At 47.8% G+C, this 27001-nt stretch overlaps 1 protein-coding gene and 1 long non-coding RNA gene across 9 annotated transcripts in view; one reads left to right on the top strand and one right to left on the bottom strand.

Annotated features, from left to right (window-relative positions):
- LOC106022317 overlaps window positions 1-13400 on the bottom strand; it is a 63946-nt gene extending 50546 nt beyond the window's left edge. For 4 of the 8 annotated variants that reach the window (XR_005873901.1, XR_005873904.1, XR_005873905.1 and 1 more), the window contains exons 1-4: window positions 12694-13400; window positions 12367-12535; window positions 11101-11166; window positions 10096-10273 (exon numbers count right to left, since the gene is read on the bottom strand). This is a non-coding gene — a long non-coding RNA (uncharacterized LOC106022317). Of the gene's footprint in view, window positions 1-3292; window positions 10274-11100; window positions 11167-12366; window positions 12536-12693 lie in introns of those variants that run through there. The other 4 variants (XR_005873906.1, XR_005873902.1, XR_005873903.1 and 1 more) reach the window with 4 other exon arrangements.
- A 26-nt stretch (window positions 13401-13426) lies between these two features.
- Fkbp4 (FKBP prolyl isomerase 4) lies at window positions 13427-21640 on the top strand. Its single transcript, XM_005084082.4, has 10 exons — window positions 13427-13679; window positions 15105-15249; window positions 15958-16100; window positions 16836-16956; window positions 17233-17389; window positions 18075-18165; window positions 18260-18343; window positions 18563-18748; window positions 18944-19183; window positions 20872-21640. Exons 1-10 carry the CDS (start codon window positions 13575-13577, stop codon window positions 20974-20976), a joined length of 1377 nt encoding a protein of 458 aa, XP_005084139.1. The 5' UTR covers window positions 13427-13574; the 3' UTR covers window positions 20977-21640.
- The last annotated feature ends 5361 nt before the right edge of the window (window positions 21641-27001 follow it).

Raw genomic sequence — 27001 nt, 5'->3', positions numbered from 1 at the left:
CCCAGAAACTTGTAAACACTCATACTTGAACCAGAGAAAGGCTTTGCCATTTCCATGTGTCTGAGGTACTAGGGTCCTTGCCATGGCTGTGCTCATGTCAATAGCAAACATTCACTCCTCATAATGTTCTGACTCAGCAGACTCTAAGCCTGACTCCTCCACACCTTGTTTTGTCCTCCACCATACCAGATGAGCACACAACATAGTAATGCCTCCAGGAACACTACAGATTACTAACCAAAGTCTAGCAACAAAGGCTGTGAGGCACAGCCTGGACCTAATATGGTAGCTGGTAGTTAAACACACGAACTTTAATTCATCATGACTCTATAAAGTTCCTCTTTCAAATGCCACATAGAATTTATTAAAAATTACTTGATGGGCTAGAGATAGCTTGTATATGAAGTGAGTACACAGGACCCCAGTTCTCAGAATCTGCATGGCAGCTGCTAACTGTCTTATTGTTCTACTGTGAGGAGACACCATGGTTAACGTAGCTTATAAGAGAAAGCATGAGCATCATGGCAGGGAGCATGGCGGCACATGTGTGGTACACACACACAGGAAAAACACTAACATACATGAAATTTTAAAACAGTAAACATTTTAAGTTCTTGTGAAAATAACTTTTAAAAGTATTTATTTATGTTTACCCAGAAATGAACATCGCACTTATATGCATCAGTGTTTACTGAGAATTTGTATATAGAAAAGGTTCAAAGTACTTTTGACAATACATAAATGCTTAATTGTAGTTCAGATATGTAAGAAAGACACTGTTTAGTCGATAAAAACATTTTAAATATTTACGAACATGAAAGAACACTGATGCTGCCTCAGGGTTTTAAAGAGTAAGAGAGGCCGGAGGTGCAGGTCAGTTGGTAGGTACTGCCACGGCATGCCCAGAGCCCCGAGTTCAGTCTCCAGCCCCACACAACTGTTTGTCCTCTAACTCCAGCATTTGAAGGGTAGAGACAGGACAGTCAGAAATGTAGACATCCTCGGTTACATAGCAAGGAAAAGTCCATCCTGAGCTACATGGGACCGTCACAAAACAAGTAAGTTGGCTCAGCAAGTAAAGGCACTCGCTTCCAAGCCATTATTGACCTGAGTTCAATCCCTGGAACTCACATGGTAAAAGAGAAGAACTGTCTCCTGTGGATTATTCTCTGACCTCCACATTGTGTGCTACGGCATGTGAACATACACATTCACACAGACACAAATACGAGGGAGAAAAAGGAAAAGGCATCCAAAGCTTGCAAACAAGCTGCAGCCATGTAAGTCTGGCCACTTTTCTAAATCACTCACAAAACATAGCTTTTCTTTTTCTTCTTCCTCTTTTCTAAGCATGGTTTCCTAACACTGTGGGCTTACTCTTTCTCTAAAGCCCCCCTTCCACCACGTGACTGCTCCTCTGCCACATGTCTGACCTCCATGCTCGCTTACACAGCATGGATTTTCCCTTCTCTCAACTGAGGCTCACAGCTTGCCTGCCTTGGGAGGGTTTTCTTTTAAACGCTAATAAAATTGTCCTCAAGTTTCCATTTGCGTCCACACTTAAATTCTTTTATTAATGAGACTAAGAACTCTAAAAGGCGACCCTGATTTTCCCGGTATTGTCTGGTGACCACTAAAGGATACCAAAACCTCAGTAACATTTGGAGGCAGCAGACCAGTTAGTACTGAAATATCTCTAAGGAAAGACAATAGCAGAAGCTCAAGAAATTTTTGATAATATGAGATGGAGAGAGGGCTCCGTTAGTTAAGAGCATATCTGATGTTCTTACAGAGGACCTGTTTCAATTCCCAGCATCCACATGGCAGTTCACAACCCCCTGTAACTAGTCCCAAGAGACTTCCTCACCACTACACACACACAAAAAAAAAAATTGGTACATTTATATACAGACATGCAAAACACACACACATAAAATGAAAACAAATTTTAAAAACTTTTGATAATATAAAATCATAGTGCTCATTTGTAGGCCAAAGAAATTTACATTTACAAATCTGCTATCTTATCTCTGAATACTTCACCAAACTTCAAATAAACATCATAAAAATATGAGCACACCATCACCAAAAGTAAAAAAATTTACAAACTCATTATCATATTGTCCTAGTTACTTTCTACTGCTGTGACAAACACCATGATCAAGGGAACTTACAGAAGGAAGTCCATTTGGGCTTACAGTTCCAAAGGGGTAAAGTCCACGATGGTTGAGCCAAGGCACAGTGGTAAGAGGAGGGAGCTGAAGGCTCACATCTTGAATCACAAGCACAAAGCAGAAAGGAAACTAGATACAGTGCCAGGCCTTAAGTCTGAAAGTCTGCTCCCAGTGGCATACTTCCTCCAATAAGCCCACCCTCCTAAACCTTCCCAAACAGTACCAGCTGGGGACCAAGCATCAAATGCCAAGACTACAGCAGACATCTTATTAAAACTACCACACACACACAAATAACTAAGAGAGGCAGGATGAAGCCAAGCACCACCAGCGTTCTGAGAAAGCTGAGAGCCCTGTTCCTGGGCCTGCTGCTGCTAAAATTCTCTCTTAACAGTTTGGGATTCAGCAGATGTTTCATTCGAAGGGAACCCTTGACCCCCAGGCTCAGGCTGCAGCAGTTTGTTCGGGGTCTGGAGTGACACCCACCAGAGTTGGCTGTGCTATCACTATCACTGTTCCTTTGGATTTCAGGTTCTATAAGAGCACTATCTGCTCTTATAGAGGACTGGAGCCTACTCCCAGCACCCACATGTGGCTGACAACCTTTAACAACTTCAGTACCAGGGTCTACAATGCTCTCTTCTGGCTTCTGCAGGCACTGCACACATGTGATACAGAGACACTCATGCAGGCAAACACTCAAAGTAAAAATAAGCCAGGTGGTGGTGACACACACCTCTAGTACCAGCACTTAAGAGGCACAGGAAGGCAGATCTCTGAGTTCCAGGACAGCCTGGTCTACAGAGCGAGTTCTAGGACAGCCAGGGGCTACATAGAGAAACCCTGTCTCAAAAAATCAGACAAGAAAAAGTAAAAACAAAAGCATACATTAAAAGAGAGAGAGAGAGAGAGAGAGAGAGAGAGAGAGAGAGAGAGAGAGAGAGAGAGAGAGAGAGAGAGAAGCCCTGACCTCAGGGCTTTGTCCATGCTAGATAAAAATTCTCTCACTAAGCTGCATCCCTAGCCAACATGTACTATTTTAACAGACTCCTCCAATGTTGAAAGGATGAAGCCCCATATGGGCATCCTCTTAATAGGCCAAGTTGTTTACTTGATTGTTGTTTTAGTTTCATTTTTATTAACATATCAATATGCTAATAACAAAACAGAGGGTTTCACTTGGTTACTTTCATTCATGTATATATAACATACTTTGACCACATTCACCCCTCATGAACCCTCTCATTCCTGCCGATCCACTTTTCAACCATTCTTCCCCTACTCTCCCCTTGGTGAATCAACGAGTTCAATTAGGGTTATTACAGGAACAGGACAACTTACCAGTAGCTATACCACTAGAGCAAGTGTCTCTAACTCCGCCCAGGTCCCACTAATTGTCCATAGATCCTCAGGGAAGGGTGGTCCCTTTTGAGGCCCTCTCCCCTAGCAACCCTTAAACTGCCTATAAGTCCTCAAGGACTAGCAGGGCCTCACCAGATGCTCCCTGCTCTGTAACAATGTCGATGAACTAAATCTTATACAGGTTTTGTATAGGTAATCAGAGCTGCTGGAAGTCAGAGAGGGCCACAGCCACATCATACCTGGAAAATAGTACTCCACACTGCTGAGCCCCTTCCTCTGGCTCTTACATTCTTTCCGCCCCCTCTTCCGCAATGTTCCCTGAGCCTTGGAGGAGGTGACTCAGATGTCCCACTTAGGGCCGAGCATCCCAAAGAGTCCCTGATTCCTAACCAGTTATGTGTGAGTCTCTTCACTAATTGCTGTCCAGAGCAAAGAGAAGCTTCTCCAACAAAAGCAAACAGCAGCACTGATCTAATGACATCAACACAAACACATGAAAAGCATTTGATGAGAATATCGTATTCAAACATCAGAAGTAACTCCCGCCACTCATGTCTGTGACCTCCTCTGCCTTGAGCTTTTGATCACGTTTATAGTATAGATGTGAACTCCCTTCTGTGGAGTGGGTCTAGAATCCAAGCAGAAAGTGGAAGGAAGCCTGTAGAATCCTATACAAGTTTCAGACTTCAAGGGATTTATAAAAGACTTTGATGCTGAAAACACAGTCCACTTCAACGAAGAGAACTTTGAAGAGGGATAAAGTGAAGAACTTTGGCACAGGATAAATTTCCTGTTTCTTTAAATTCTCAAGCATATTGTAGTGTTGTGCTCTGGCCTGCCTTGGATGCCCTTCCTAGCTCTGTGCACTGGGAAATACTATTCCAAGACTCAGTTCAAGTGACTCCTTTCCCATTGCTCCTCAAGACATCATCAGTCCCTGAAGGGCCTCCTGCCTTAGCACCTCATCCCATGCTTGGCACTTTGTTCCCAGGGCAATCTTACTCCTTAAGACCATGATCTGCCCCATGTGGGAACTAATGAAAATATTTCCTGCAAGCCATAAGTAACTTTGATAAGAACATACATATAAGAAACACTGAAATGATCTCCCTAACCTAAAAAGTGGGGAACGAGGAACTGCCACACCTGCCTTGCAAGCTTTCACCTGCCTCGACTCAGCCATTCAGGAACAACTGTAGGTCTCCTGCCATTCTTGCCACCCAATCCCATTTTTTGGCTAGGAATCTGGCCTTTTTATTGGATACTACCTGCTTTATGACATCTTTCTCCCTCTAACCCTATCAGCATTTGTTAGAACTTTGTGGTGTTTCCATGTAGTTGTCCATAAACAAATATGGATCCTTCCAAGTGACCAGGGACCAGTGAGCAGTCTCTCATATTGGACACACGTGCTATTTAGCTTCAGCAACCATATTACTGTATGGTTTGTATCTGTAACTGACACCACTGGTGTCAGGAAATACCTGTCTTCAAACATAATGGAGCTCGAAACAACAGACTCTTCCAATGAGGCTGTATTCTGAAGGCAGAAATCTGACTCCAAAGTTTTTGGTCCTGATGCCTGACCATGGAAACATCTCCCTTCCACTCAAAGACACAGTAAAGATCCTTTCTCCTTCCCCAAATTGAGAATACGGTGTGATTCAATACTCCACACCCTGTCAGTTCAAGTCATCTACAAGACATCCGTTTACTCTGAAGAAAGCAACATTGAACATGCCTTTATCCTCTATAACAAGTACATCAAGTCCTTCACAGAGCAAAATCCCCAGATACTGGGATTACAAATCAGCTGTCATTCCTGAGAAGACACAGTCAAGAAATTAAAGAACTCACTTTTCCAAGCAGAATAACCAGAAGCAGTTTGTATACACACCCAAGAATGAGAGCAATATAAAGAGAAGCAGGGCTGACTTCCCCAGCACATGGCCACCCAGCAAGAGCTGGGGAGAGAGCAAAAGCTGCATGAGTTAGAACAGAAACAGTTCCATGCCTTTGAGGAGATGATCCAGAACCAGGAGCTGGAAAAAGAGTGACTAAAAATTGTGCAAGAGCTTAGCAAGATAGACCCAAACCCAGAGGGCTGCTCGGGCCTGATTTAGATAAGCCTCGGATGAGCATTCACAACCTGGGTGCTATCCACAGGCTTCAGACTGCAACACAGCCCTAAAGCTAGCTGAGTCACCAGTGGTAGCCAGGTCTTCCAGACCTGGAGTGCTGCGCAGCACAGCAATGTTCTCATCATCAGTGGATCGCACCATATGTATGACACCTTGAAGCTATGCCAAGTTTCCCCGGCTCACCAATGCTAACACTGCCCGTGACATAGAAACATGTGGAGTACTCTGTGGGAAACTGATGAGGGATGAGTTTACCATTATACACATTATCATCCCAGACAAACGGTGGGTCTGATTATTGCAACACAGAGAATGAAGAAGACACTTTCTTCCTCCAAGATAAACTAAGCAGGTGTGCTCATCCTCGGGTGGATTCACACCCCCTCACAGTCTTTCTTTCCAGTGTAGACCTACACATCTCACTGCTTGTACCAGATGGTGTTGCCAGGATCACCAGCTACTGTCTGCTTGCTCCCCCAGGTTCGAGGAAAGAAGCTATCCAAACTGACCATAGACTTCCCGAGACTTCTTTCTGTTCTCATACAACAAAAATACACGGTTGTCATGCAACTGTTAAAAACTACATGGTGACTGTCACAGATTAGGGTCAACCTCCTTATATTTACAAACCCAAATCGGTTTACTACTGCCCTTGGATTTAAGCTTTCCAGAAAGATTTGGAAACTTTTTCAGAGAAGACAGAAAGGAGTAATGGGAGAGAAAGACTGATTTTATTTGTTTGGAAACAAATCATTGAATATATTTTTAAGACAAATGTGAAAGGAGAAACCTATCACACTAAGCAACTAACTCAAAAATTCGGTGGACTAGAGAACATCTGTCTCCCTTCTCCATCCATCTCTTACCCCTCCTCCTCTGCCCCCAGCTTGAGCATTATCCACCTTTGGACTATATAACGGCATCTGTGGAGCAATCTGAAAGTCATTTAGAAATGTTTGGGCTCTCCCTTGGCTTGTGGCATAGTTACTGAGGCAACTGTTGGAGACAAGTTGGGATGAGTGGTTGATGGCCCAGTTTCGTCAGCTCACTATTCCTGTGTTTAGGGTGTCAGAAGTTGGCTCTGCCATTGAAAAAGGACCCTGCCCCACTAAACAGCAAACTGTGGATTATCCCTGGCCCTTCCCTATACCCTCCTGTCATCACTGTTCCATGTCTGTTACTTTAAGAAAGCTGTCACTGTTCACAGTGATTTGTGCTTATATGTGAAGACCCTGAACTTAACCACTAGCTCATTTCTATTTAAACTCGGCCCCTCTGGTAAGATAGTGTGTCTTTGGTTTCTGGGTTTTTTAGCTTTTGGCAAAAATCCAGATACCAATTAGGACCTCCCCAGCTTCAGCAAGTCATGTGATCTTGTATGTATCCTGCTGAAGAGAAGCAGATCTACTTGTTTGGAAATCTGCTTAACACCTAACACAGACAATGGACTAAGAAGCATCTTGGGATTGGAGGCATTATCTGTGAACTGAATGAAAAAAAGAAATAAAAGGAGGACATGACTGACTGCTCCTGTGGGTTGAGGTTTTTATTACAGATATAAGGGAGAAAGCAGGTAGAGATGGAGACATCTGGGAGAGTCCAGATTGAGCCAGGCCACGTGAGGAGACAGGAAGGAGAGCAAGTCACCACTGACCAAATAGGGCAGCCTGGGCCAAGAGACACATGCTGCTTAAAGTGGCAAGTTACATAGGGGCCAGAGGAACTAGGGAGGAGGGAAGCCAAGACCAGTAGTTGGGCTTCAGGGTAGTGGGCAGGGTATGGCAGCCAGGAGGACTCCTCAACAGGTAGGGACTGAGGGATACTGGGAGAACTTGGCCACCAATGTCTGCTTTGATATGTTAATAGACATCTCAATTAGCCCTTTGGAATCAAGTGCTTAGAGGCAGTGAAAGTGCCTGTGCAATTGAGGTGCCCAAGACAAGTACAGAGAGACCTCCAACCACCCATCTGTGAAGGCTCCACCTCTCCACAAGGCACTCCATAAAGGGGATGTTGTGTAGTACATAAGCGAGTGAAAGGAGAGCACACTAGAACCGCCCCGCAGATGCGCCACCTTGCGCGGACATCCACCCTCGTAGAGAGAAAGCCTGTTCCCGAGAGCAGCTACTTCTGGGCATCCAAAGCCCCAGCCATCTCTCATCTGAGCCCAGGAAGTTAAGTTGGCAATCTTATTATAAAGGAAGCCATGAACCCACCCATAACTCTGTGACAACTGAAGAGCATGAGAGGCCTGGCCCCATGATAATCTGAACTATAATGACAGCACTGAACAGTGGACATCGAAGCAGAGAAAAGAGCTCATGGTTATGTGGAGCAACCAGTGGAAGACACTGATTTTGAAGAACAGAAGATAGAAGAAAACAGAAAAGTCACTACCTACTGGTCTGGAGGCATCCTGGAGTCCCAGACCTGAAGCCTCAGGCAGAGATCCTTAGGAAAGGGACATAGGTAGCCGCCACCCAGTCTACCATCCCGCTACCGAGTACTGTGCTACCAGGGCAGGAGTGGCACAGAGGACAACTGTATACTGTTCAGGTTCCACACAGCAGTGTGTTCTGGAAGCTTGAGCTACAGTCCTGCCCCCAACCTCACTTCAATTAAGCCTCCACCTTTTCAGGATATAGAATAAGCAGGTAAAATACTGATGAAGAGTGAATAACAAGCTTACTCACGCCATCTTTCTACCAATCAGTGAGCTAGCACCAGGTGGTAGAAGGAATGGCCATGCTAAGCACTCAAGTGAGCCAGCGAGTCCAAGGAGAAGGAGGCCTTAGCCTCCCAGAGCCCCAGTCAGCTTGGCTCATGGAACTAGGTGGGACCACTCTCCCTCAACAAATAGCACACCACACAGCATGTCTGCCTGAGGACGAGGAGCTGAAGAGAGCTGTCTTCCTCAGTGTTCCTTTCCTCCCGGTCCAGTCTTGTGATACACCGTTTGTGCCTCAGAGACCAGCGTCAGCATCTCTCAGACTCCGCCTCGTCATTCTCAACAGCACTGTATTCACCTAAGCCTCACCCACTGATGTGCACAGATGCTCAGGTTCATCCTGCGGTAGCTTTCTGCTGTCGTCACGAGCAACACATCTCCGCCCTTCCACTGCAAACAATATGGTAGAACTAAAACAACATGGACTGAGAGTACAACTCAGTCCACGTCCTTTGCTAAACCCTGAATGCTGTACACACAACAGACACAACAAATTACCATAAGCTTGCTGCTTATGAATTTGAGACTAACAAGACCCTACGGCAAAACAATAAGAAGCCAGGTATGGTGGTGCACACCTGTAATCCCGCAAGATGGGAGGTAGAAGCAGGGGAATCAGAAGTTCAAGGTCACCCTTGGCCATAGATCAAATTCCAAGGTGAGCCTGTGCTATAAGAGACTCTTTTTTTTTAAAAAGTGTGATTGTAGCCGGGCAGTGGTGGCACACGCCTTTAATCCCAGCACTCGGGAGGCAGAGGCAGGCGGATCTCTGTGAGTTTGAGGCTGGGCTGGACCGACAGCCTCCAAAACAATACAGAGAAACCCTGTCTCGTAAAAACCAAAAAAAAAAGTGTGATTGTAAAACATTGTATTTAATGCCACTGAACTCTCTGCTTGGAAATGGTAAAAAATGGCAAGGCATAGTAGCATAGACCTTTAAGCCAAGCATTTGGAAGGCAGAAACATAAGGATTTCAAGTGAAGGCCATGGTGAACACTCACTTCCACAACATAAAAATAGTAATAATGGCTATACAGTAAGTTTTGTTATGAAAATTTTACATAAACAAAAATGCATTTTGACATTCTGGCTGTGAGCCTAGCCTTTTAACAGCTCTCCAATATCTCTCCAACACGTAAAATACATTTTCTGTACCAGCAGCAAACAAAAAAATCTTTGAAGGCGGTTAAAGCAGCTGCAGCAGCAAAACAAAAGACCTCATGCTGGATCTAACCAAGAGGTTCAAGGCATCCACACTCACTGTGCTCTTCACAGCCCGAGTGGTGGAATAGGCAAGGGGTCCAGCAATAGGTGCGCTTCAAACTGCGGTACGTATGCACAGTGAAAGCTATTCAGACATACAGGAAGGTGGACAGAACCCAAGATTATGCTAAGCAAAAAGTCAGACCTGAACAAGCACTAAGTTCTTCTTCTGTGCGGAATCTAAATATAAAAATGTATGTATATAGGAGATGAGAGCAGAAAGGGAGGCCACTGGGGAAAAGGAAGAGGACAAAGAGAATGGAGAGAGGCACAAGAGAGCAGTAGGGAACGAGGACAAAGGGAAGGGACATCTATATACCAATGGCCGCGATGAAACCCTTACTTGGTATGCTGACTGAAAAACCAAAAATACACAAAACATTCAGTGTTACAACACCAGGGGGCAGAACAGGCCAGTGTCTCCCACCTGACTACTGTTTGCATTTTACTTCATCTCTTCTTTTAAAGTTTTTCATCATGTTTAGCACCTCGAATTTGTTTTCATTCTGGGAAAATCCGTTCCACGTTTGCCAGCTTCCATTACTGTTTCTCTGAAGAATCCTTTTCTTTTGTTCTTAATGGTGTTTCTCTCCCGCGCTGTCATTCTTCAAAAATGCAAAATTACAATTTCAATGGAAGACATTTAGAAAGCTTCACTCTCTATGTAAGCTATCTAGAAGATAAAATCCTATAGAGAAAACAGGGTTGAGCAAGAAAAAACGAGAACTATTGTTTAAATGGGTAGAGACTTCCTGTTTGAGAAGAAACTAGAGGATCCCAGAGCTCTTGTCCAGCCATTTAGTGAGTTCTGAGTTCAATGAGAAACTGTCTCACAAAGGTGGATGGACTGAGAGAACCAGGTGCCACAACTTTGACCCCAGCACTCAGGATGCAGAGGCAAGCAGGTCTCTGTGAATTCAAAGCCAGCCTGGTCTACACAGTGAGCTCCAGGGCCATAAGGACTACGTAAAAAAAACACTATCTTGAAGAAAAAAGAGGGAAAAAACTGGATGGACTGATGCGGGGGCTCATCCACTAAAAACACTTTTTGGTGCAAACCCAAAGTCCTAAATTTAATCCCAGGAACCCATGTCAACTCGGAAGGTGAGAACTGACTCCACAAGGTTATCCTCTGACCTCCATCCATGTGCTGTGGGAATACATACTGAAACACACACACCACCCCACCCCAAACATACCCACATACATACTAGTGAATACAAAATGTTAAGGTAGAAAGGAATACAGAAAAACCCCTACACACATGGATGCACACTCATACAATGGGAATACTATTTAAACGGGTGGGGGAAGGAAGAGGTAGAAGAGGAGGAATGAGAAGAAAATGCCTGCATGCCTCCTAGGAAGAGTACATATTGAGCTTAGCCTGGCTGTTCTTTCAGAGGACCTGGGTTCAATTCCCAGCACTTACATGATAGCTTACAGCCATGAAACTCCAGCCTGGGGGAGCGGTGCCCTCTGTTGACCTCCACAGGCACTGCACACACACGGAGCACAGACATATGTACAGGCAAAACACCCATACATGTAAAATAAAAAGGTTAAAAAAAAAAGTTAATTTCTAGAGCTGAGTTTTAAAAAAAAGTTTAAAATAAAAAAAAAAAAAGTTACATATACAATCAGGAAAGCATGCAGAGGCACGTGGGCCTGCCCTGGGATTCAAGACCTCAGTGCCTGTGTGTCAACAGCGCCTGTGTGTGTGTCAGCCTCACCCACTGAAGACCTGTCCCAGAAGTTTACCCTCCCTCTTACCACAGCACTCAGTGCTCGCCTCCATCCCCACACATCCCTCGTTCACTCACGCCCAGCACCACACGGATGCCCTGCAGGAATGCATCCCTCTTTTGTAACTATCAACTCACCCTGTTCACAGGGCTCACAGACAAGACAGGGAGGCTAACGCCTGCCCCAATTCACACGGCTGTAACGGGGCAAGCCAACTCTTTGCTTATTGCAAACCGTATTAAACTACCCGTTGAGTAAGCGTACAGGCAAATGCTGATGCTGCCTGAACACAAGAGCGTTAGACCTGCAATGCTGTTCTGGAGGAGAAGACACAAACTCACTCCTGCAAAACTTACCTTCTCTATCACAACTTGCGGAGCCCGGAACACCCAAAGGCCCACCGGAGTCGCTCACTAGAAAGATAACTGCAAGTGCTATACAACAGCCTTCACTTCCAAAGCAATACAGAGAAACCCAAAGGAAAAAAAAAAAAAAAAAAACAAGAGCCTTCACTACCGGAGAAGTAGCTTGGATTTTGCTTAAACTCATAAAAATGTAAATTTTTGGAAAGAACTGGTTAGGTTCCATCAGAAGGGGATATAACAAATCATGTAACAGTCACACTTAAACCCGTATAATAGGGTTTGTTTGGTTTTTTTTTTTACACTAATTTAGGAGGGATGATAGAGTACACGTGCAGATGTCCAAAGACAACTTTGTAGGACTCTGTTCTCTCAATGCTGTGGGTGTTAGGAATCAAACCCCGAGGTCCGCAGTCATGAAGCCAGCACCCCCACCCTCGGGACTGAGCCGTCTCGCAGGCCTGGTATTATAACCTACTGCCTACTTAAATGGCCCCGCTGAGCAACATCATACCGAGCACACGGAGACAAAAAGTTCATTTCACTGGATGAAAACTCACAAAGCCAATAAGCTATCTGCTAGCACTCACCAGGCGCTGTGTATAACTGTGGTACTATTATGCTGGGCAGACACAGGACCTCTCCGGGCACACCGTCCCATCAAGCGAGCAGTGTTTCAGTAACTTAGAACTTCACGGTTTTAGCCTTCAGACTCGGAACTCCACAGGTATCGCTTAGCAGAAGCGGCTTCCTGTCCACCTTTAGTAATAAGGGAAAGGGGATTTGTTTTTGTTTTCTTCATGAGCCGAAACTATTTTGTGCTCCAGTACTAACAAAAAAGGCTGGTCAGTAGGGTGGGAGGAAGTATTTTAACACACGTATACCCACGATGGGAGGAAGTATTTTAACACACTTACAAGTCTTCGGCTCTGGGGGTCATCTCTCACAAGGTCTCCTGCTCACAGCATTTTGGAAAGCAACTCATCTGGCGGGCATGCCAGGCTGCAGGGAGGACAAAGTTGCGTCCTACAATTTGTGCGCCCGGACTGAAGCTGTTCCTTCCTGGGTCCATGCTCTCACTCCCTTGGCTTCTAGCCCCGCATTGCTTAGGTGCCCACGTCCGGGAACCGAAGGCAACGCCACGGGTGTCTGGGGTCCAAACCCGCGGGAGGCGGACCCTTGCCTCTTCACATCTGGCTACCCGGCTCCAGCTACTGCGCTGTGGGCCGGAGTGAACAGGGCGGGCCGCCAGGCAGGCCCGGACCTGGGAGTCCTGAGGATGGAGAAGGATCTGGAAAACTCGGCTAGACTCCGGCGGGGTGGGGGTGGGGAGCGAGGACGTGGGGGAGGGTGTGATCATGGAAACCTGAGAAGTCCTGGAGTGGGAGAGGAGGCCGCCCCTAGGAACCATCAACCAAAAAAAACAAACCTTACCAAAAAACCCCCCTCGGCTGCCCTCAGCCCAAGAGCCCCAACCCGTTTAACCGCTTCTCTAGAAAGTTCTCCGCTCCCGCCCCTTCGCAGCCCGCTCGTGCGGCTCCTCCTGAGCCCGCCCCCGAGGCGAGCGGGACCAATCACGGGCCGGGCCGGGCCGCGCCGCGCCCGCCCCTCGGCGTCGCCCGACTCCGCCGCCGGTGGCGAGCGCGCGGAGAGCCCGGTGTGCGAGCCTGGAGCGCGGTTCGTGGTGGTCAGCGCCGCCTTCTGCCGCACGCCACCGGCACCGCTCACCCCGGCCGGCAGCCAGAGCGCCCGGCTCGCGCTCGCTCCACTCCCGCAACCAACGGTGCGCCTAGCGGCCATGACCGCCGAGGAGATGAAGGCGACCGAAAACGGGGCGCAGTCGGCGCCCCTGCCTCTCGAAGGCGTGGACATCAGCCCCAAGCAGGACGAGGGCGTGCTCAAGGTGAGGGGGCCGCGGAGCCCCGGACTGCAGGCGCGTGGGCCTCAAGGGGGCGCCGCGGCCGGAGGATGGGAGAATTTGCCTTCCCTGTGCGGACTGCGGCGCAGAAGACGGCACGGTGGCTGCACGCTCCGTTGGGTGCGGCCCCCGGTCCGGGAAGGAGCCCCCACTGCAACGCCAACTTGATCCGGCTGCACTATGCGGCTGAGAGGGGCGGGGCGGAGCGCGAGAGCCGCAGCCGGGGGCCCGGGCGGGGCGCACGAGGCCGGGGCGTGCCTAGGGGTTCGGGCCTCGCCTCCCGGGGACCCCTCGGCCGCAGCGTGCGCGGGCCACCTGGGCGAAGGTGCGTCAGTGCTCGCCCACTTGAAAGTTAAACATTAGCTAGGACCTGAAATGGCTCCCTGGAGCCGTCTCCTGGCCCACGGCCCTTTGTGCCTCTGCGCGCCCCCATTGCTATCGCCGAGACCCAGCGAGGTCACGGGCTCGGCCATGCTGTGCCCCCTTTCTCGGCCTGGGGAGAGCCTGAGCGGTGCATGCCGGGACCTGTAGTTCCTCCCCCGCCCTTCCTGAGCCTTCCTGAGTTGGGGGTTCGGGGTGCTGGCTGTGGGGGAGGAGGTTTTGCCCTGGAGCCAGCGGCTCACTAATCGCCTGACTGCAAATAGCCCGAGGAGCAAGGGGGAGGGCGCCCTGACCTGGGTCGGGACAATGGGCGCCGGTTCAGAGCAGGTTTTGCCAGCAGTCCGGGACGGTGAAATCCTAACCCGCATTGCTTGCGCTCTCTTCGTCCATTGTTTCTCCTCTCGGCGCCCCATTGCTCAGCTCCTGTAGTGTGTGAGCCTGTGCTAAAACAGAGACCTCTGGAAGCCTTACTGGTCCAGAAATGCTCCTGGCTTTTACCCCAGCTCTAGCTGCTCTCCTGTGAACATGTGACCGTTCTTTCTCTTCTGTTTTCTGCAAGGCTCTGGTTCCCAGAGGGTCAATTCCTTGTATCCTCCATTCCTTGGAGGCCCCTGTCCATTCTTATCAGAGAAGCCTTCTTCCCTTAGAAGGTGGTTCTACATCCACCTAGTGGCCCGTCCACGGGATCACCATATATGAATATGTTAAACAGAAGCAGACACCTGTGTGTTCATGGGAGATACTCTAGTCTTGAAATAAAGGCCCCCTTAGCCTGCGGGTCTGGTCATTTTGTGTCTCAACTCTCATTTCCCAGGCCCTGATACAGAGCCTTTGTGTTCATCTGTAATCTGGCCCTTCGGTTACCCAGTTTTGAACCAATCTGTTCCCTTCGTTACTCCTTGAGTCTAAGTTAAAGCATAACATCAGAATCATTTGAAGATCAGGATAATGAGGCCAGGGCTCATAGGCAGTTGGGGCACTTCTGTTCACATCTCTGGGTACTCACATCCCCCCCCCCATGCCTCCCAGGTCATCAAGAGAGAGGGCACAGGCACAGAGACACCCATGATTGGGGACCGGGTCTTTGTCCACTACACTGGCTGGCTGTTAGATGGCACCAAGTTTGACTCCAGTCTGGATCGCAAGGACAAATTCTCCTTTGACCTGGGAAAAGGTAGGCATGCATGGTTAGTGGGCTGGCAGGATAGGTCCCGAAGTTGATCGGAGCTGTCATAAGCAACATTATGTTCTCAGCCAAGCTTGAGCTGGCCACAGTAGTGCTTACCTATTATCCTGGCTACCAGAGAAGCTGGGGCAGGCAAGTCGTGTGAGCCCAGGAGTTCAAGATAGCCTTGGCAAAATAGCATAAACTGGTCATCAGAACCAGGATCAAGGAGGAATGATTAAGAATCTCATCTATTGCCCTGCCATGGTGGCACACGTCCTTAGTCCAAGCACCTGGGGCTAGGGGGCAGTAGCAGGTAGATCTCTGAGTTGGAGGCCAGTGTGGTCTACAGAACGAGTTCCAGAACAGCCAGGGCTACACAGAGAAAGCCTGTCTCGAAAAACAAAATGACAAAACAGAATCCGTCTGTTATCCATCCTGTATTTTCTTCCCACTGTTCTGACACTGGCCGATTTTTTTTTCCCCATCTCATCGATTTAACTCCTCCCTCCACAGGTGGACAGTCTTGCTTCTTGAGCTCTGTTGCAAGGTTGAGCAATCTTTTAATGTGCTGAGAATGACAACACTGCCCCTTGTATCTGATCCCATTTCTAGGGATTGTTCAGATTCCCCCTTGGGTATAGCTGGCTGTTTTAGGGGACATTGAGCCTAGACTTAGACCCCTGCTCAGCAGGTCTTGTTTGCCTCTACCTACAGGGGAGGTCATCAAGGCTTGGGACATTGCCGTGGCAACCATGAAAGTGGGGGAAATATGCCACATAACCTGCAAGCCTGAGTATGCCTACGGTTCAGCGGGCAGCCCTCCAAAGATCCCCCCCAACGCCACGCTTGTATTCGAGGTGAGTGCTGGCCATAGAGCGCCAGGCAGAGAGCCAGGCCTTATCTCACCCCATTGCCTGGCTGCCCTCCAGCCCTTCCTACCTTCTGGAGACAATGTAGCCAAGCGCGAGGGCCTGGCTTTAGTAGGAGGAGAGGTGGAAAGGCTAGGCTCTGCCGCAGCCACAGTGGCCAGTAATAGAAGCTTTGGTTTGGAAAAGGGGGCTCTAAAGCCCTTCTAGAATAGAAGTGACTGCGGCTTTCTTAACTGAAAGGAGTCTGTCAGGGGTTGTTAGGGTTATAAAGAGTAGTGTGGTTAGAAATAAAAAAATAAAGGGTGGGGTGGACTATTGCAACCTGGAGCACAGGAGGGAGAAGCACCTTCCTGCGTGTCAGAGGTTGAAGTATGGCCTCCACTGAGGGAGAGAACTAAGGCTGTTTAGTCTGAGTGGAAAACTAGTCAGTGGGCATGAGAGAGTATTCACAAGGCCACTTCAAATGCCTACCAGATTGAGTTTCTCGTGTCCTTTTAAACGAAGTGGGGTGATAGAGAGTTTGTCTTTCTGAGGCCAAGTGGAGTCCATGTGTCCTGCTGACCTCAGCCAAAGTGTGGGCCAGATCATCCCCCAACAGCTTGTCAGAAGCTCCTACTGGGACTGTATCCCTCTGACTAGATGTGATACGGCCATTAGAGGTAACTCTTGTAGGTGGAAAAGAGCTTTGTTGAATTGGTCACCACCATATATTGCGTCCCACAGGTGGAGCTGTTTGAGTTCAAAGGAGAAGATCTTACAGAAGATGAAGATGGTGGGATCATCCGCAGAATACGGACTCGTGGTGAAGGCTATGCCAGGCCCAACGATGGTGCAATGGTAGAAGGTGAGAAAGTATAGTCTGGCGTGGGAAGAAACATCTAGAGTTGCGTATGAGTGCTGGCTCAGAGAGGAAAGGCCTCGGGTGGTTTGGACCAAGTCATTTCTGTGAGTCTTTTGTCATAAGGTGAGGAGTTAGACCACACTGTGTTAGCATCCCTGCAGGTCTGAGACACATGGCTATCTTGGGTATTAGCAGTAATTGGGAGCTACGGGGGGCTGGTGGCAACTCCTCAGTGCTCTGCTCTCTCACACCCGGAGCACTGCCTCTCTTTGATGCCAGTGGCACTGGAAGGCTACTATAAGGACCAGCTCTTTGACCAGCGGGAGCTCCGCTTTGAAGTCGGCGAAGGGGAAAGCCTAGACCTGCCCTGTGGGCTGGAATCGGCCGTTCAGCGAATGGAGAAAGGAGAACGTTCCATTGTATACCTCAAACCTAGGTGAGACATAGGCACTATGCAGAGCCAAGGGCCATAACTGAATGTCTACAGGGAGCTGTGTGACAGGCGTTTACAAGCACTGTGTTGCTCGAGGCTACTTTAAAGATACCTGTCACCATCATGAACCCTTCCTTCACTGGATCTGAAAGTATGGCCCACCTCTGTCCACATTTCCTTGCATTCAAGCCTCACCTGAATCCCTTACCTGTCAACATCATGGTTTTCATCTGCCATGAATATATTCAGTCATTAATGTTTGTTGAAACACCTGCTGGCCCGGCGTTGGCGGCACACGCCTTTAATCCCAGCACTCGGGAGGCAGAGGCAGGCGGATCTCTGTGAGTTCGAGACCAGCCTAGTCTACAGAGCTAGTTCCAGGATAGCCTCCAAAACAATACAGAGAAACCCTGTCTCGAAAAACCAAAAGAAAGAAAGAAAGAAATACCTGCTGTATGCCACACATACAGTGGTTCTTGGAGTTAGTCATCTCAGCAGTGTATAGTTGAAAGAGTTGGGAGCAGCGTGCTGTGGGACCACCTGAATGTGTAATGAAGAAGTTAGGGAAAGTTGGCCAGACAAAGTGTTTGAAGCAGGTCTCAAGATGGAAAGGTACTTTTCCAGGGAACAGCCTTTGAGCCCGAGCAGACGAAGGGCTGAGGTGACCCAGGTGTTTTCACCTCCACAGCTATGCTTTTGGCAGTGTTGGAAAGGAAAAGTTCCAGATCCCACCACATGCTGAACTGAGGTATGAAGTCCATCTGAAGAGTTTCGAGAAGGTGAGTCTCCCTGAGGCCTTGCATCTCCTGGAGTCTGGTCTGTGGGTGACTTTGAGGAAGCTGATCGTTGTGTCTGTCTTCTGGGGTATGGCAGGCCAAGGAGTCTTGGGAGATGAACTCCGAGGAGAAACTGGAGCAGAGCAACATAGTGAAAGAGAGGGGTACTGTATACTTCAAGGTGAGCCAAGGACATGGTACCCCAGGGAGGACTGTCCACATGATACTCTGCCACGGTTGTGGGTACCCTTGCGACTGTCCCGTTATATTTTACTTGGTCCATTGGTCTGGGATGGGGAGGAGTGGGAATCTGGTGTCCAGGAGTCACTCATAGCTACCAGGTAAGGCAACCTGGGCTGCTGAGCTCGCACTGGGTGCCTGAGCTTCCCTCCCTTTCTAGGAAGGGAAGTACAAGCAAGCTTTGCTGCAGTACAAGAAGATCGTGTCTTGGCTAGAATACGAGTCTAGTTTTTCTGGTGAAGAAATGCAAAAGGTCCATGCACTTCGACTGGCCTCACACCTCAATCTGGCCATGTGTCACCTGAAACTGCAGGCCTTCTCAGCTGCCATCGAAAGCTGTAACAAGGTGAGCTCCCTGCAGAGGATGTGGAAATAGCATTTACAGTTAGGGTTGCTGCACTGCCAGCGTGTCTGAAAACTGCCCGCAGTCACTGGGTGGAGTTAGTGGGATATGTGGTTGGGCATTCTGCTGAGGGGTCCCCTTGAGACTCCGCTAGTGCTGCAGAGCTTGATGTCTCTGCTGCTTCCTTTATGCTTTTAGGCCCTGGAGCTGGACAGCAACAATGAGAAGGGCCTGTTCCGCCGGGGAGAGGCACACCTGGCCGTGAATGACTTTGACCTGGCACGAGCTGACTTCCAAAAGGTCCTGCAGCTCTATCCCAGCAACAAAGCTGCCAAGGCCCAGCTGGCTGTGTGCCAGCAGCGGACCCGCAGGCAGCTTGCCCGGGAGAAGAAGCTCTATGCCAACATGTTTGAGAGGCTGGCTGAGGAGGAGCAGAAGGTAAGAGTTGGGCTATCTCAGCTACTACTTCATTACTGTGTGGAGACAACCATGACAAAGGCAGCTCACAGGAGAATTTTTAGAAGACTTAACAGTTCCAAAGAGTCAAGTTCATGACTGTCATGGCGGGCAACAAACATAAGCAGGAGGCAGAGTTAACTGGAATGATATGGACTTTAGAAACCTCAAAGCCTCCCAGCAAACACCTCCTTCAACAAAGCCTCATCTTGTAATTCTTCCCAATGAGTTACACAAGTTAGGTACCCAGCACTCAAATATGTTAGGTACCCAGCACTCAAATATGTGAGCCTACGGGGGCCATTCTTTTCAAGCCGCCACACATGGGAGTGGCTACAGTAGACATAAAGGGGGTTTTCTTGGCCTCTGCAGCACAGTAAGGGGCAGACTCTGTCTAGGGTTGCCAGATGTTACTCTCTTCCCAGAAAGAAACGTAAGTCCTCACTATTGATCCCATTGGTGGGGCCAGGCCAACAGCATGGGAAGTAGCCTCACATACCAGGGCCTCGCTCAGCTGGCCTGAAATTCACTCACTAGGAGACAGAATACTAACTGTATAACCTCCTGGCCCTGAGTGTGTGGGGTGCACCCTTTAAACCCAGGGCTGGCAGGAAGAGGCAGGCAGGTGGCTAGTGCTGTGTCTCCTGCCAGTTCACCCTTGCCCGGCTGTGCTGTGGCTTCCCCCGTACATTAACTAATGACTGAAGCTTTTTAACATTGCTACTTAAGAGAGCTTTCTTGTGTAGTGTTCATACACAGCACATCTTACTTGGCCTGTTAGTTGTTTCAGTATCCCTAATACCGTCCAGAAGAAACGATTACAAAACATACGGCCTTTCTAGTAGCCACATTTAAAAGGTGAAACTAAAAAGTGCATTTAATGTGTTGCTCTATATTTTTTATTTTTTGGTTAACATATAAAGAAATGGTTTTAAAATATGGAAAACTTAACTGGATGGTAGTGGTGGTGGTGGTGGTGGTGGTGGTGGTGCACACCTTTAATCCCAGCACTCAGGAGGCAGATGTCTGAGTTCAAAGCCAGCCTGGTCTACAGAATGAGTTCCAGAACAGACTCCAAAGCTACAGAGAAACCCTGTCTAAACACCTCCCCCCAAAAAATATGTATATATAAAAGAAAATTTCCATATATACATGGAAAACTTTGAAGATGGTGTGATATCCTTGCTTGGGGGCTATGCTAATCCCTATCATTGCAATTTTAATGAACATATCATGAAGCAAACATGGGGTTAACATTTTTTCCCCACATGGAGTTTTATTGGTAGACAGGGAAAGAAGGGGGAGGTGAGAGGTAACCAACCCATGCAGAGCTGAGGGGGGGAGGGTTAAGAGAGAAGATGAGATGGAGAGGAAGACGAGTAAAAGAGAGCGTAAGCGGGCAGGGGTCTGTCCTTCAAGGGATCCTTTGCACATGGGGCTAACATTTAAAATACTTTTTGTTCAGCAGGTCTGGGATATTGGGATATAGGACACTGGTAGAGTGCTTGCTGGACATGCATCCCAGCGCCACAAAGAAAAACAGTTCAAACATCCAAAATCTGTTGACATTCAACAGCATGTGCATGCGTGTACTTTGAGGAGTTTCAGAATTGCTGTGCCTGCGCACTTATGTTAGGAATTGTCTGTCTTTTCCTCTTGTCATTTTACAGGCCAAGGCAGAGGTGGCTGCAGGAGACCATCCCACTGACACTGAGATGAAGGGTGAACCCAACAGTGTGGCAGGGAACCAGTCTCAAGTGGAGACAGAAGCATAGTCTGCCTCGCTGCACCTGCCCACCCCTGCGGCTGCCTGCCTCCCTGCTCCCTTCCCCCTTCCCGACTCCACCCTGTTAGTTTTGTAAAAACTGAAGACTTTTGAGTGAATTAGACCTTTATTTTTCTATCTGTTTGGATGATGGTTTTGGGGGGAAGGGGAGAAGAGCAGGCTGGGGGTGAGATGGGGGATAGTTGTAGACGGTGTCAACCCTCTTTCCTTTCCCATTACACATGAGTGTACCCTTCCACACATATGCATCAGAATGTTAATTTATTTCTCTCTGTTAGCTCCATGTTTCAAGTGGGAGAAGTGGGTGTGATAGGGACGGGGTCTGATGAGAAGCCAGGGTGGGGAAGTTGTCTCACAGCAGACATTTTCCTCGTATCTTCCCACTGGTTGTTTTCCAAACCTGCAGTCTCTGTACGGGCATGGGGAAACACTGTGTCCATTGCCTCTCTTGCCTTGCTTTCCTGAGATGGTGTCCTGATAATCCTCTGGTATTACAGTGATCACCTCTAGACAGCACCTTCCAGTGTCTCCCCTCCTGCCGGTTTCCCTCATCCCAGGTTGTCCTTGTCCCCATCCCCTCAGCCTCTTTAATGCACGCTGAAGGTCCAGGCACACCTCAAGTCCTGTGCTTGAGCAATAAAGTGGAAACAAAATGTGGGTGTCAGGCAACCCTTTATGTTGAGCTCTGGGATAGGGTGTGGTGGGTACATGTGGGCAGGGGCAAAATGAAGAGGGCCACAGTCGAGTCCAACTTCCGTGTGCCGTGTGTACAGTCTGCAGCAAGACAGGAAGCAGCCTCTCTGCACACACCCTCAGCTCCAGTGCAGACCACAGCTCCCACCTCACCATGGGTCCCCCCACCAGGAGGAAGAGGAAAATACAATCATCCAGAAAACTAGGACCAGGCCCAATGGTTCTGAAGCTGGGTTTTTTTTCTACTGCCTCTGCTCTGGTAGACAGCTTGAGTGCTTAGTTTGAGTATTTTACCTACATGTATGTGTGCGCCATGTGTATGCTTGGTGTCTGTGGAGGCCAGAACAGGACATGGGTTCCCCTGCAGTTAGACTTGTGAGTCACCAGTTGGGTGCTGGCAATCAAACTTGGCTCTTGTGCAAAAGCAGCAAGTGTACTTAATCACTTGAGACATCTGCTGCTCTAGACCTTGGCTTCCTAAGGTATAAAAAAGCTCCAGTGTGTTGGCTCCCTAAGGTCAGCTCTTACGGGAATTAAGGTGCTGGTGAAGTGTTTGTGAAACCCACCTTCTTTGTTTTAGCAGGAACACGCTGTACCTCCTTCATAGCTTTTCTAGCTGGTGGCTCATGTCAGACATATAACTGCCTCTTGATCACCTACAGGTCAGAGCTCATTTTGCCCATACTTTCTGTGTGAGCTCTCTGGCAGTTTGCCTACCCACATATCTGTGTAGCTCTCAACATCGTAGAAGATGTATTTCCATGGAAAAGGTTTCAAGTCTTCAACATGTCTGGTGCTTATCTGCTAGTTCCCTTAGTGGGTGTAAGTCCAGGTTTGGACTTGAGTTTAAGTCCAGTTCCTTAGGTATTTCTAACTTTGACTCTTGTCTAATCAGTGCCCATACCAAGTAAGCCCTTGCTAAGTGCTTAACAGTGTAAGCTTTGACCTGTACCAAGGACTCCTTGTGTTAAAATCTTTGATCCAGCTATCATAAGAAACGCATGACCCATTTTACAGATGAGGAAACTCAACCAAAGCTTGGGAAACAGCTCAGTCACCAGACTGCTCTTACTGTTATAGTGGAAACCTGGGTTCAGACCCCAAGCACCCATGTCAAAAGCTGAGTGCTGGGCCTGGAGAGACTGGAACTCAATCTTAGAACTAGTTGCTGCCTGAGTCAGGGCTGGGAACCAAACCTGGGACCTCTGGAAGAGCCAGGAAGTGCTCCTAACTACCACACTAAGTTCTAAGGCTGAGTTACAGTACCCTCGTGCTCGCCACAGGCACACATGGTTCGCATATGGCACTCACATGTAAACGTAGACTTTTTTAAAGATTTACTTTATGCCAGGCATGGTAGCACACACCTTTAATCCCAACACTCAGGAGGCAAAGACAAGGGGACTCTGAGTTCAAGACCAGCCCAGTCTACATAGTGAGATATAGTCTTTAAAAACAAAGTGTGTATTACAGTACACGTGGATGGCAAAATGGTGTTAAATCCCCTGGAAGTAAAGTTAGAGCTGGTGGTGAGCCACCCACAGGAACTGAACCCAGGTTCTCCAAGAGCAGCAAGTGCTCCAGCCTTCTGCTCCTGGGGATCCAGTGCCCTCTGACTCCTAACGCTGTCACCTGTATACACAGGCAATACACATGAAGTATTAGGTTGAATTCCCAGCACTTTTGATGTATAGGCAGAGGAATCAGGAGTTCAAAGTTGTCTTCAGCTATGTAAGTTGAAGACAAGCCTGAGCTATGTGAGACCCTCCCTGTCTCAAAAAGTTTGCAAATGTCTGCTTGAAGGCAAGTTCTCTGAACTAGCCCAAACAAAGTCATGTGATTCAGGGCAAGTTTTGAGCTTCTTTGTCTACAGGGCATGGATAAAAAACTCCTAAATCCTTTTCATGTCTGAAAGCTTGGGATTCCAAGAACTTAAAATTTGACTCCACTTTTATAGAGCAAGGGAGATGGAAAAGTTCTAGTTTATTGTTTCATTAAAACTGTCTAGTGAAGATGTTTTGAAGTGATTAAGTCTATATCTAAAAATAACCCTGCTACATCTTAAACTCTGCTGGGCCACTGCTAATGTCTTCTAACACTTGGGCCTTACCCACACTACAGCATTTATGCAGGGAATGTGCTCAAAGTCCAGCAGCAACTGGTATTCTGGGCTGTTCATGCAGGTTTCTAGGTAGTTCCTAAGTATTTCCAGTCTCTTCCACCTATGAATAATCACTCGTCCTTACATAGCTTCCTTCTCCATCATTGTTCGCCCGCTGACCTCTCTAAAATGGCACTCAACCCACCTACACTTCATAGTGTCTTGTCCCTCCACCTTGAGACTACCCATCTCATTCAGGCTGAAGATGAGCGTCCCTGCCATGGTGTCTCACAAAGCCTACAAGGCCTGGTGTTGTTTGCTTGGTGCACCTGTCAGATCCCCTGAGAGTACCTCAAGTAAGTTGTGTATCCCATTTCAACTGGAAAAAAAATTGTGGCAACACTAAGAACTAAAAAAAAAAAATTCTTACAAGAAAATCATTGCTAGGGAAAGGGATCTAGTTTTTTGTCGTGTAGGGCTCAGCCATATGTTCCACTGTGATAAACAGTGTACTCAAAGGATGTGGGTGAGTAAATGCTAACACAAGCATGAGGACTTGCTTTCATAATGTATGCCTGTAACCCTGGAGCGAGGTGGTGGCACAGATCACTAGCCAGCCAGACTACCTGAGGTGGTGAGCTCCGGGGTAAGTGAGAAACCATGCCTCAATAAGATGGAGAAGTAATTGGGGGAGACATTTCAAAATCAACCTCTGGCATTCACATATGTCCACATGGTCAAGCACAGACATAAAACACACAATACTTAGTTTATACTCTTTCTTTAGGGACTTTCCAACTTTATTTGACTCTCTTGATTGACAGAAGACATGGCATCCAAGTTGTGAATGACATGGCATGGCCTTTGTGGTGATAATACAAACAACCAGATACTGCAACTAAGAATTCAGAACAAGAAGTCCAGTGCTGAGGGAGATGATTGGGACTGGTCAGGAAGGGAGTCAAGGACTTGGGTCAGACTGAGGCATTAATATGTATTATATAATCTTATTCAGAGAAAATAAAACAAATTGCTTATAATCAGGCACAAATACTTCAAAGTTGGGTTTGTTTTCTCCTTAAAACCTAATAGGAAGTTTAGGGGTTGAGTAAGGCTGACAAGTGGAGAGCAGGTGGGTGGGCACCCCGCCCCTCCATGAATAACAATGAGTTTGCAGCACCAGGCACCCCTGTGTGACCCAGATCTTCCAATGAACCCAGCAGGCCCCACAGCTGTCCACCCACGACAGCAGCTGGTAGCCATTTACCCTGGAGTGGATCTGCAGCCCCCATTGCTGATCTGGACTGCCTCTTGCTTGCTTTTTTTTTTCCTTTGTGTTTCCAGCTGTCAGATCCACTGAGACCAACTCCGTCATTTTCCTGTCCTAGGGTAGAAAGATCTCACCCTCAACCTTCTCCCACTACCTTCAACACAAAGAGGAACCATCTCTCGTCCAGCCACTGGGCCTTTGTTTCCAGTGAGAAACCATGTGGAAATCAGCCTGAGCCTGCACACTTAAAACTTAAAAAAATTGAAAGCCTCATGTGTTTCAGTCTGGCCTCAGACTGTATGTGATTGAAGACAGCTCCCTACAGTCACGTGGTAGCGGTGCACTCAAGAGGCAAAGGCAGGCAGATCTGAGTTTGAGACCAGCCTCCTCTACAGAGCGAGTTTCAGGACAGGCTCCAAAGCTACAAAAGGAAGTCCTGGTGCAGGCGGGGGTGGTGGGAACACACACTAACCCGGAACTTCTGAACTCCTGCCTCTACCTCCTGAGTGCCAGGCAGGTTTTTTGTTTTTGAGACAGGGTCTCGTTAACCAAAGCTGGCATAGAACTATTTAGTTCGAGGCTGACATTGAAATCTTGATCCTCCCACCCATGGATTGGACTTACAGGCAAGAACTACCACATCTAATTTAGTATCCTGTTGTCTTACAAGACACCTTAAAAGAGTGGCAGGACCTGCCTCAACAGGGGAAGTAGCCAAAAGCAGCCAGTCATGAGAGTAAGGATCCCATGTAAACTAGAGTAAGACCCACTTGTGCTGGTTGTGGGGGCCAACCATACAGCCAATCCAGAATCCCAACCGCCTTCACTTCCTCGGAACTGCAGCAGTGACGGAAAAGCTCCAGCATTTGGGATCAAACATCTTGGTTTGAGTCTCACGTCTACCACTTTCTGCCAAGTTACTCAATCTTGCCGAACGAGTTTTCTTCATCTGAAGACACAATAGTTAAAGCTTACATAGTTGTGTTGATTTTATTAAATAGGTGTGCTTGGTAGTCTACAAAGTACACAGCATAAAAATTGTTTCATTGGGGCTGGAGAGTTGGCTCAGAGGTTAAGAGCACTGCTCTTCCAGAGGTCCTGAGTTCAATTCCCAGCAGCCACATGGTGGCTCACAGCCATCTGTAATGAGATCTGGTGCCCTCTTCTGGTGTGCAGACATACATGAGGCAAAATGTTGTATCCATAATAAATAAATAAATCTAAAAAAAAAAGTGGTAGTTGCCATTCCCACACATTAAAAAAATTGTTTCATTGTAATCCAGGATGTGTGTGTGTGTGTGTATACACATATACATACTGAAACAAAACTTTCACAATTTTTTTTTTTGATTCTTCGACACAGGGTTTCCCTGTGTAGTTTTGGAGACTGTCCTGAAACTAGCTCTTGTAGACCAGGCTGACCTCGAACTCACAGAGATCCGCCGGCCTCTGCCTCCCAAGAGCTGGGATTAAAGACCTGTGCCACCACCACCCAGCTTACTAGGGTCTTTTTGTATTCGAATATATTTTTTATGTGTGGACTGTCTTGCTGCATGTGATCTGTGCATCACAAGGGTGGGTGTCTGGGAAGCCAGGAGAGTGCCTCTGGCTTTGGATCCCCGGGAACTGGGATTACGGATGGGCACGAGCATCATGTCAGGGTTGTTTTGAGTTGATTCTGGGTCCTCTGTAAGAGCAAGTGCTCTTAATTGTTGAGCTATCTTTCTGGCCTCTTAATTTTTTTTTTATTGTGGGTTGCAGTCCACTACACTGTGTTGACGACTCCTATTGGGTAATTTCATAAAAGAACATAAAATTGTTAATCATGACAGCTATTCTGACCTGCAGATGGTTTGACTGCCCTAAGAAGAGTCAAGCCACAGGGCTCAGGTTGGCTCGTGGCACGGAAGGCCCGCCTCCTCCCCTAAGGTTAGAAGAGGAAAGGCGGAA

The sequence above is a fragment of the Mesocricetus auratus genome, unplaced genomic scaffold, assembly GCF_017639785.1.
Source record: "Mesocricetus auratus isolate SY011 unplaced genomic scaffold, BCM_Maur_2.0 Super-Scaffold_100676, whole genome shotgun sequence".
Taxonomy (NCBI): domain Eukaryota; kingdom Metazoa; phylum Chordata; class Mammalia; order Rodentia; family Cricetidae; genus Mesocricetus; species Mesocricetus auratus.
Note: the sequence above shows the minus strand (reverse complement) of the source record. Positions and strands in the feature narration are given on the sequence as shown.